Source organism: Austrofundulus limnaeus, unplaced genomic scaffold, assembly GCF_001266775.1.
Source record: "Austrofundulus limnaeus strain Quisiro unplaced genomic scaffold, Austrofundulus_limnaeus-1.0 Scaffold2149, whole genome shotgun sequence".
In the NCBI taxonomy this organism is placed as follows: Eukaryota; Metazoa; Chordata; class Actinopteri; order Cyprinodontiformes; family Rivulidae; genus Austrofundulus; species Austrofundulus limnaeus.
In genome coordinates this window covers 13,970-25,268 of record NW_013954551.1, presented here as the reverse complement: position 1 = coordinate 25,268, position 11,299 = coordinate 13,970, and the positions used below count along the sequence as shown (strand labels likewise).

Below are 11,299 nucleotides of genomic sequence, written 5' to 3'. Positions count from 1 at the left end.
CACACACACACACACACACACATTTTGCGAAAAATTGACATTGTTTGACTTTTCTGTCAAGATCACTTTTATAAAACTAAAAAAGACAAGTAAAGTTTGTCTGTATTTTTGTTGAGTTTTATTAACAGAAATGAGCTAAAATAGTTTAAAGTTGTGGAACTAAAAGTAGAACCATGTGACAACAATAGGTTGGACGTATTAAATTTTTTACACCGTGTGAACATTATAAGGTGGATGTATGAACTTGTGGATACAGTTGTACTTTTTAAAACAATTTAGGTTGGCACTTGTGCTTGATATGAACATAAACCAGTTTTTTAATTTAGAGCCACTGCTTAGAATTTGTTTATTTTTGCTGTTTCTGGATTTATTTGCTTAACTCCTCTTTAACTTCCTTGTCTTTTTAACACGTTAGTGCTAAATGTTGCTGCTTCCTTTTGTCTATCACTCTGGCTGCCGCCGGTTGTCGCCTCTGCATGCTACTGTTACAAGTATCACTTTGGAACCCGTCTTGCTGGTTGGCTTAGGCAGTCCCCTCCTCCACAGGAACAGGAGAACACAGAGGAGATGGAGCCCAGAGAAACTTTATCCGAATCCAGATCAGCTGGGAGCCCAGAGCCGAAGCTGCAGAAGCAGCTACAAATACACTTGTACCGTCTGCCTGATTGGGTCCTGAAGTCTGGCGCTCAGTCTGTGCGGTGGCAGTCGTTGGATCAGTCTGTTGTCCAATCCCATCCAGCACTGTCCCAGCTTCTAACACAGCCTGCCATTTCACAGCGTTCACGCCACGTCACAAACTCCCTCCTTTCACCGCATCCCGTTACAGACTCTCCACAGAAGTCTTCAGCGTTACGAATGCAGCATGTGCAGTCGATGTCGTGTTTGCATGAGTCTGTGCCATCAGCACCTCAACAGGATCCAAAGTCCAAACCGCACGCAGCTCGGACAACGGTTTCCTCGCAGATTCGCTCGCAAGGATCTGAGGTGAAGCGCCCAGACACTCGGCTGGAGAATGACACAAAACAAACTGTCTGCAAAGTTGGGCCAGAACCCTGCTCGACTTTTAGCTCAGGCACAAAGGAGCGTGTCCAGGAGGAGCTGAAGGAGCCGCCTGACGAGGACGACAAGGACTCATCTGTTAAAGGGACAGTGCTGAGCTGTCCAAGAACTGACCCACAATATGTCCTTCGTTCTCAGAATCCTGCTGAATGTGCATCACTGAACACAACAACAGGGATAACTAATGGATTTCCCCAAAGGGGCCTGTTGCAGAGCAAGCACAAGATCCGTGTAGACTTCAAGGTGAGTCTTTGCACCAGAGATGAGGACTATTTTAATCTGTCTAATCACTCATCTACACCAGATTTACAACTTTTAGTAATACAAGTTTTACTATTTATTATGCTTAATAAATAATAATCATAATGTGACATGCCATGAAGAGACTAGATGTTTAATACAACAACTGGCTGTTTAGGAGCTAAGCTGTTAGTGTTGATAAATTGTAAAGTTAGTTACACAGTATAGCTTTAATTACCACAAAGCTAACAGGTAAATCTGGATCACATTTTTGGTGTTTTTGTTCTGCAGGAAGACTGTGCAGTCAAGAACGTCTGGTTAATGGGCGGCCTCAGCATTCTCAGCTCAGTCCCGTCGACTCCTCTGCCCGTCTGTCTCCTGTGTGCCAGTAAAGGAAAACATGAGGTTACTACAATGCTTTAACAAGAATAGTGTTTTTTCACTTGTTTGTTCTGAAATGTTGGGTATTTTTTTTTTATAAAACCCCAAATCTCCTGCCTTTGTCAGATGATTTTCTGCCAGATCTGCTGTGAGCCTTTCCACGTTTTCTGCCTCCCACTTGAGGATCGCCCCCTGGAGGAGTCCAAGGAGAACTGGTGCTGCAGGCGCTGCAAATTCTGTAACGTGTGCGGCCGTAGAAACAAGAGCTCCAAGGTGTGCAGTGTTGATGCTGAAGGAAACTTTTACTTTTGTTTGGTTTTATTGTAAAGTTGTAAGAAATAATTGCTGAACACAGATTTATGTTTTTCTTTTCATGCCTATTTTATATATTTTAGTTGTATTTATAAATGTAATAATATACTTGCTGTATCTTTTGTTTCTCAGCCTGTGTTACAATGCAGAAGATGCCAGACATCTTATCATCCTTCCTGCCTGGGACCAACATATCCAAAGCCCATGAACTGCTCCATTCCCTGGGTAACACTTTAATAGCCAAAAAAATCTTGAATATTAATATGAAGCAGAAAGATATGTTTTTGAAATGTTAAAGTTCTGCTTAATGTAATGGGTATATATTTTATATATTTTTGTGCAGGTGTGCATGACGTGCATTCGTTGTAAGAGCTGCGGGGTGACTCCTGGAAAAACCTGGGGCATGACCTGGAACCACGAGCAAGACCTCTGTCCGGACTGCACCGCTCTCCACAAGAAAGGTAAGAGCTTCACTGCAATAAACCAGAACCTGCTCAATCTTTAGCCACAGGCTGGCTAAAGAAGCACTTTTATATTTGGAGCGTTCGGTACCCAACATGATTGATGTTGTTTCCTTTATGTCAGGTCATTTCTGTACCGTCTGCCACAAGTGCTATGAAGAGAGCAGCCAACCCCCTGAGATGATTCAGTGCTCAAAGTGCAGCCACTTGATTCATTACAGTTGTGAAGAACTTTCAGGTGAGTAACCCTCATTAGGTAAATATTAAACTTCCAGCTGTCTGGTTGGTTCATTTAGTGCTCTTAGATTAAACTACTATAATTAGATTAAACAACTGCTATTATTTTATGGTAAATTCTGAAAGGGAAGTTATTTTACCAGCTTCTTTGCTACTTTCATAAAGTTTGAGAACTGCATTATACTATAGAATAACAACTACTTACTTAATACCATTGTTTTCTTTCATATTTGCTGATAAGTGTCTAAAATTCACAATATTTAATAAACTGTTCTACTGTTGTCTTGCAGAGTAAGAGCTAAATCTACGTTTATTGCGTTTTTGTTTGCAGAAGAGCTTTTGGGGCTTCTGAATCTTCCAGACAACGTGGATTTTATGTGTACCCCATGTCGACAGCAGCACACGGAACAAAGCAGCTTGAAGAAGCGTCTGCAGAGTAAACTGACAGCCGGGCTGGAGGAAGTGCTCGCTGACCTCCTCTCCTCCAGCAGCACTCAGCACCTCCTGCTCTGTAAAGAGGTGAGAGCTGATGTCCAGAAAACTATAGGAATCCATTAAAAAAGAAAAAAAGTTTTGTTGCTTCATAAAGTGTCTGTTAAATTGCCTTCCAGTGTCAGGAAACAAACACGACTCCAGATGTTCAGGAACAGCAACATGTCTGCGATCTAACAGCTGTGGAGAAGAAATTTAAAGGCGCTCGCTACACCTCAATAGTGAGTAGATACGTTTCATGTAGCCCCAACAGGAACTTGTTTTATTTCATCTCCTTACTGAAGCATGATTTTTGTCTTGTTGGTAACTCAGAAAGCTTTTTATTTGGATGTTGCTGCTGTGATGAGAAAATGGCTGAAAGAAGAGGAACTCCTCCCTGAAGAGCAGAGACTGACCGTACAGTCCAGAGCGCACTATGTCCAAGTAAGCCCACACTTTTTGCTGATTTCTAACAGAAACCTTTCTTTCTTTTGTTGGGGTCTCTGTCTTTGGTTAAGTTAGCTAAAACAGGTGTTTCTTCTTGAAACAGTTTGCCTTTGATCTCACTTGAGATTTGAACTCCCTACAGGTGATGAAGCAGGTTTTCAGTTGGCTTCCTGCATGCCATCTCAAAAAGTGGAACTCGTTCTCTGAAGAGTTCCCAAAGTGAGTACACGCAACCAAAATACAACCCTTTGAAGCATGACGTATTCTCTTTTTGTGGTTTAGCTGTAGATGAGCGTTAACTCTTGCAAAAAAACACAAACAAACTAATCTTAAATGCACTCTATTCTGCAGTGGTATGCTCCCAGAGGCAGTCCTCCCACCTTCTAAGGAGCACAGTTACGCACAGTGGATGGAGAGGACATACCAGTCCAGAGAGTCCAGAGGTCCTCAGACTCACACTGACTGTAAGCCGTCTTCAATCCTCACGCAGGAATCTGGTGCACCGCTCAACGCCTCTGTTTATGCACAAGGTATGAGAACTGTCTACTTTAGAATGTGAGCTACTCAAAACCTCTGGAATACCTGAAGATTAACATCTGTACAGCTTTGAACTAGAAAAAAAAGTGATGAGGAATATTTTCCTGCAGAATCCATTAAGTCTGAAGATGTGAGGCAGTGTGTCCTGTGCCAGCAATATGGAGACGCAGCTTCCAGTGTGAGTTTTATAGGAGCTCTGTGTTGCTTTCATTGCACGTCAGAATAAAAGCAGGCTTCTCTTTGCTTTTTTTAATTGACTTTAGCCATGTGCCTATCCTTTTTGTCTTGATAGGAGGCGGGGCGGCTGCTGTATTTGGGACAGAACGACTGGGCTCATATCAACTGCTGCCTGTGGTCTGCAGAGGTCTTTGAGCAGGATGGTGCTCTATTGCAAGTGCACAGTGCTGTCTCAAGGGGGCGCTATCTGGTAAGTCATGATGGTCTGTAATGGTTGCACGTATAGAATTTCAAAGCAATTTTAATCTTCTTTTTTTTTCCAGCGTTGTGATCGTTGTGGGCAATCAGGAGCCACTGTTGGCTGCTACCTCGCTAACTGCCAGAGCAATTTTCACTTTATGTGCGCTCGAGCCAATAGGTGTGTTTTCCAGCAGGACAGAAAGGTGTACTGCTACGCACACAAGGATCTCCTCAGCTCAAAGGTTTGGACTTGGACCTCTCTTGTTAGTTTTGCTTTATTGCCAGTATAAATGCTTCTTATTACTCTAGAGTTTATTGAAACACATCTCTCACCTTGTTGTTTCTTGCACACTATTTTGATTTTTGCCCATAAAACCTTGCAGATGGTGTCGGGGAAAGGGTTTGAAGTGCCTCGCCGGGTGTTTGTGGACTTTGAAGGGATCAATCTCAGAAGGAAGTTTCTTACCGGCATTGAGCCTGAAAGCATAAATATGACAATCGGTAAGAATCTATGTTCTGTTAGTTTAAGCTGTGTGTGTATCTTTAACGTTAAACATTACTGCTATTAGTTGTCATGCTGAATTATTTGTTTCTGCTTCCAAACCTTTCCAGGTTCTCTGCAGATTCAGAAACTTGGTGTGTTGTCAGAGTTGTCTGCAGTCGGGAGGATGTTGTATCCTGTTGGTTATCAGTAAGTGCCCAATGTCAGAATCTAAGCAGGTCGTGGCATTTTGAGATGGTTTAATTGCACATTTTTATTGGCTGTTGTGACATTGTTTTACCTCTGAARATTGCAACACGTTTTTTTAATGTAAAAATATATTTTATTTGCAAATTTAAGTAAAGAAGCTGCCTTTAAAAATAATTATTTGGACTTAAATTGAGGTGCTATTAATATTGTGCCATTTGTCTTTATGGTCCTCAACATGTTTAAAAATTGTTTATTTATATTTTTACCATTGTGTTTTTTCTGTTCATTCCATAGATGCTCTCGGTTGTATTGGAGTACACTGGACCCCCGGAGACGCTGTAAATACACCTGCAAAGTGACAGAAGTGAGCTCTCCTCTACCCGGTGAAGAACAAGATCTGAGGTGGGACAAAGAAGAAAACCACACCATAGTCCACAGCCCAAACCACCACAGAGGAGAGCCGGATCTCACAGGTTGCACCGATATTAAAACGAGTGAATTTTTCACAGTTTTGTTGTATTTTTATTGGAGGTACTAATATCTGTACATACGTTTTGCTTTGTGGCAGATTTGGAGTCTCCAGATTGTTTAAGCTCGTCTTCCAGTCCAGTAAAGTCCGCGACCCCATCACCCAACTCTAAAATACACAACACACCTGGTTCTAAAAGTCCTGGTTACAACCAGACCAGGAGACCTGCAGGAGGATCATCACGTCCTCTCCCATCTCCAGGTGCTTATTTAGGAAAAATAGCATTTTATTGTCATTTTGATGGATTTGTTTTAAGTTCTTCTTTCTTTGATGTCAGGGTCTGCTCATCACAAATCTCATCACATCCTGACTCTGAGGGACCTCGACGACCCCCGTCGCCCCCGCAGGCTCTCATCGAGACGACGCTGCAGCTCCTCGCCAACCGAGAGCAACTCGTCTGTACCAACGAGCCTTCGCTCCGTAAACCCCAGAGCCGCCCTGTTCGGTTCCCATCCAAGGTCTTCAACCGTCGGCTCCGCCTCCCCTCCGCTCTCACGACAGAACTCATCGTCTCCGGTTTGGAACTCTCCTCCCAAATCAAACGCCAGCGTTTCTCCAGCACTTTCGCCTCGCCAAGGGGCGGCCTCTCACTCCCCCAGAGGAATGCAGAACTTCAAAATCACAACCCTGGTGTCGGCAGAGGTTCCCCAAGACTTCCTGGCGTCGTCCGAGGCAGAGGATGCAGCTGTGGCCACAACAAATGGGATCTCTCTTGCTCCTGGTAACCTGGAGGAGGAAGTAGCCCAGCTGATGTCCCAGGAGCTACCTTACACGGTATTCGACACGGACGTAGCAGTGGCCTCCATACTGAACACTAAACTGGAGTTTGACGAGGCTCTTCTTGCCGAGAATGTGACTCTTAACGCMAAAGCAGAGGTGGAAAGTGGAGCGCAGAATGACAATCAGGAGAAGGACTCTGGTGACGAAGACTCGAGTCGTTACGTCAGATTTACCCGTACGGTTGTGAGTAATGCCACAGGTAGCGCCGACACCTCCAGTCAGCTTCCTTCTGCACCTTCAATCTCACAGTTGGATGGAGCGGACAGCGGGTCAGAGAGTGAGGATGCTGAGGTGCTCGAGGAAGAAACCAAGGTTCCCACCGTTTACGAAACACCCACAAAACGTCTAACAGTTAATCTAACCAGGCTGGAGCCAACTTACACTTTGTCAATGCCGAACACCGAGCACCCAGTAATCGAACCAGCCTGCCAGGAAACCCCACCCTCACCTGTATTTCTGGAGTCGAGTTGCATCAACAATGACTTGTCGTTACAAGAAGAGGAGGTCCCGATGACCTCAGACACGTCGACATCTCAGAACAAAATGCTTCTGGATTCAGAGACMGGTCATTTTGTTTCTTCCGCAGCCGACTCCATCGTAACCTCAAACCGCAGTAACGTTATAAACCTCGATGAAAGTTCCTCGTCCTCCGACTTGTCTTTAGGTTATAAAGATGATTTGCGTGATGCTGATTTTCGACCAGAGACTGAACGGCCAATGATGAAGAAGACTATTTTAGTGAAGAAAAAACCGTGTACACCAAACCTGAAGCTTCTGTTCCCGAAACAGAATCTCCTGCAACACCCAAAAGTCAACGTCTTGGCCTCTCGGCCCGCACAGACCATCAGAATTGTTCCCCAGACCCGTGCTACTTTCTGCACAGTCCCACGTCCGGTCTCCTCCCCCATCATCATCAATGGTTTAAGTACTTTACCCATTCAACCCGTGCAGGGCAGAACCATTGCAATCCGCCTGGACAGCCCCAAGCCCGAGCAGCAGAAGCAGGTGGTTCCGAATCAGGCCGAGGCTCCGGGTTTGCCCACTCCTCAGACTCCTCCTGTCCGTCAGGTCCTGCTAGTCAACCGTCAGGGTCAGATTCTTGTCAAAGACCCACGAACAAACACGTTTCAGACACTTTCTGCAAACTCGCCGACTTACAATAAGATAAGTCAAATTGCTAAAATCCTCCACGGTGGGACCGCTTTGAGTCAGTCTGTTCCTCGTGTCGTAACGAAGCCTCAGCCCAGCCCATCTGACGCAAACAACCTCCCTGCCAGCAACCACACCACGACGGAGAAGAAAATCATTCTCAGAGTGTTACCTGTGAAAAGCCCCCTAGCCCCGGTCACTATAGAAAGTCTTCCTCAGCCGACTCTTTCCAACGTTCAACAAAGCACAGCTCAAGCTATTATCAYCAAAGCAATGGCCACTCACAGTGACGCACCGAGGCCAAAACCCATCATCCTAAGCAACGCTGGCCGCCTAAAGGCCAGACATCGAAGACCGTCGCAGGTTCCAGACACGGATGACTCAGATCAGTCATCCATGGAACGCTCAGAGACCCCCAGTATTCCCCGCAGGGGACCAAGACGACACCAAGTTCGAGTAAAGAGAGTATCCTCCGTGTCTGAAAGGGCCTCCAGGAAAAAATCCAAAACTGACGTCCTAATAGATCTCTCAAATGAACCAGAAGAAGTTCAGCAAACCAGGTATTTAATGTCATTACACCATATAAACAGTTGCTCTCTTCAGAAGTATGCATCTTTTTAATCCACAGGTTTTTATCTGGAATATTAAAATCATAAATGACTGTTTTGGTTTCTTTTATAGGACAAGTCGTGTTCGAATGAAAGCTCCAACGATAAATGATGTCCTTGATCTGACTCAGGAGGACAAGTCTGAACCCGAATCAGAGAAGATCGCAGCTTCACCACTTCATACACCCACTACACCTCCTACGCCTCTTACACCTCCTATACCATGCAGGTAAGTTTGTTTTATTGTAAACCTTATCTATAAATTGGTTTCTGGGCTGCGGAGTTGACTTTTTTTTAATGTATTTTATTATAAGCATTTGTTTATTCTTGCTCTCACCTGTTTGTGCTTTCTGTTCAGATATCCTCGGGCTCAGAGTCCTCTTTCATTTCCACAAACCAGGTCTCATCCTGAGGCTAAAACAGACACGTGGGTCAGCGCTCAACACGGAGACCTGTCCGAGTGGGGCCCCTATACAGGTTTGTTTGTTTGGGGCTTCATTATTTGCAACTATTTTTCTTGCTATGTAATTATGAAGTAACTTTTTTTTAAAATAAAACGTGACATTTGATCCCTATTCTTAATTCTCAGGTTTTAGCTCAGAAGAAGATAGTTTGGCACTGAAGCACAGGAAGAAGACACATATGAATCAGCCTCACCTGCGATTTGAAATCACCAGCGAGGATGGCTTTAGCGTTAAAGCTAACAGCATAGAAGGTAGGAGGTGTTTTAGGTTATTTTATAAATTGTCTTGTTTACCTGTTATTCAAATAAAATTTTATCCAAGGCGAAAGAAGAGCTGTGTGTGAATCTCTGTTATCTCTCCTTCCTCAGTTGCCTGGCGTGCCGTGATCGACAGCGTCCTCGAAGCCCGAGCAGACTTCCACCTGAAGCAGCTTCCCCTGGGCCTGATGAGCGGCCCACGGGTGCTCGGCGTCGTCCACGATGCCGTCATCTTCCTGCTGGAGCAGCTGGAGGGCGCCGCCAACTGCAAACAGCACCGCTTCCGTTTCCACCGCTGCGACCTGGTTGAGGAGGAGCTGCCTCTCAACCCGAGCGGCTGTGCGCGAGCTGAAGTCTACACCCGGTGCGGACATTTTACATTTGCATTCATTTTTTTCTACTTTTACAAGTGCTTAAATAGGTTTTATCCTCATGTTGTTTTTCCCCTCTTTTTTTTATTTGTTTAATCAGAAAAGCAACATTTGACATGTTCAACTTCCTGGCATCACAACACAGAGCGCTCCCTGATTTTGTAGGTCCCTTCGATGAAGACGATGATGAATTTCCCCTAAAAGCCTCTAGGTCAGTTAATTAAATCAATGCCGTTTTTAATTCTATATGTAACCTGCCTAAAAGGAAGAGCAGAAAACAACTCTTTCTTCTCCCACTCCATTCAGGCGAGCCACCAGCTCTGAGCTCCCCATGGCGATGAGGTTCAGACACCTGGAAAAGATCTCAAAAGAAGCAGTGGGAGTTTACAGGTAACTATTGCAACAAAAACAACGAACAAACTTAAACCATGATCATATTAACTCGTGAGTTTCTATCTTTGCTCGACAGATCTCCAATTCATGGTCGGGGACTTTTCTGTAAAAGGAATATTGAAGCTGGAGAGATGGTGATCGAATACGCCGGCACGGTCATTCGAGCTGTTCTGACCGATAAACGGGAGAAATATTATGATGGCAAGGTTAGTTGAAGATTGGATTGTACATTTATATCACAGATGCAAATAAGCACCTTTTCCACAAGTAACACTTTATGCGATGTAGAAATTCAAGGAAAATGTTAGTTTACATCTATTAATTTAAGAGCTTTATTCTAAACTCCTTTTCTTACTTTTTAAAATAAAACATTCAGCTATAATCAACAGTAACATGGAGGTGAGAAAGCGCCTCATGATCCGATTACAGTTCTGAGGTCTGCGATGTGGTTATGAGTTGATTATCAGATAATAATAATGAAAAGGACGGTAAGCTCATGATAGTTATCCAAATAACTATACATAAAAGTTACTATAATATAAACACTGTTTGCTCTTGGTAAGATTGTGATCCCAGTAAGGAAAAGTGATATTTTATTAGAGGTATTATTGTCTCGGTGCACAGAGGCATGCAAGATTATCAGCGTGAACAGTTCCCAAACTGAGCTGCATGTCAGAAAATGATCTCGCCCCATGCTGTGACGCAAGCAGGGAAACGTCTTCAGAGGATATTCTACAAAGCGAAGCAGCTGATTTACTTCTGCAGCAGCTGCCGGTACAACCTCTAGTTGCGCTCTCTGGGAAGAGTGACAGCTCCCATCAGCAGCTTGAGGAGAATGACAGAGCAACAAGAGTCCTCATGCTGAGCTGCTCTGAAGATGAGCTGAATCAACTCTACAGTAGATGTTGAAGTAGAGGAGGGACCATCACTTGAAGAATCGCACAGATCAGTTTCATGGATCGGTGCTAGATTTTTGAATGATAATCAGGAGCACGCACCTGTTAAGACACATCGCTGTGGGACTCGGTTCAAAATGATTTGACATCCTGTACTGTTAAAAGGGTATCATGTTATGTCATTCCCTCATCAAACAATGGGTATGTTACCAGTTGTTGATTTGACTCATGCATTTTTGAGAAATACTTTGGAGCTACTAAACGTTTGTTGTTACAAACATAAACATAAATTTTCTACAGCAGGAGGGGGAAATTTTGAGGATTTATTCTGTCTACACATGTTTTAAAACACTATAATATCTTCATTATATTTCAAACGCCTCCTGCTCAGTTGTCTCCGCACTCAAAGCCCTGTTGACACAGGTGCGATGACGTAACTAACGGTAGAGGGTAAATTTGTACCGTAGGCCAACTTCATACCATTTCTACTGTCTACCGCATATACAGCGCAGCCCTAGTACAAAGCACTGCCTATTTACACGAAGCTTCAGTCTGCAGCCCCAAAGAGTACTCCTCCCCCAAAGCATTGTTGTGAAGAC

At 44.0% G+C, this 11,299-nt stretch overlaps 1 protein-coding gene across 1 annotated transcript in view; it reads left to right on the top strand.

Moving 5' to 3' along the window:
- Positions 1-546: 546 nt before the first annotated feature.
- LOC106537143 (histone-lysine N-methyltransferase 2B) overlaps positions 547-11,299 on the top strand; it is a gene marked incomplete at its 5' end in the record, with an annotated part of 13,581 nt that continues 2,828 nt past the window's right edge. Inside the window, 26 exon segments of the mRNA XM_014034516.1 lie at positions 547-1,302; positions 1,591-1,704; positions 1,807-1,953; positions 2,125-2,217; positions 2,336-2,453; positions 2,578-2,691; positions 3,022-3,209; positions 3,302-3,403; positions 3,495-3,605; positions 3,751-3,827; positions 3,960-4,138; positions 4,256-4,323; positions 4,438-4,572; positions 4,646-4,804; positions 4,946-5,063; positions 5,175-5,253; positions 5,548-5,726; positions 5,822-5,983; positions 6,060-8,271; positions 8,393-8,548; positions 8,678-8,796; positions 8,909-9,034; positions 9,152-9,404; positions 9,512-9,622; positions 9,718-9,801; positions 9,881-10,010. Coding sequence (XP_013889970.1) covers positions 547-1,302; positions 1,591-1,704; positions 1,807-1,953; positions 2,125-2,217; positions 2,336-2,453; positions 2,578-2,691; positions 3,022-3,209; positions 3,302-3,403; positions 3,495-3,605; positions 3,751-3,827; positions 3,960-4,138; positions 4,256-4,323; positions 4,438-4,572; positions 4,646-4,804; positions 4,946-5,063; positions 5,175-5,253; positions 5,548-5,726; positions 5,822-5,983; positions 6,060-8,271; positions 8,393-8,548; positions 8,678-8,796; positions 8,909-9,034; positions 9,152-9,404; positions 9,512-9,622; positions 9,718-9,801; positions 9,881-10,010 — 6,090 coding nt within the window.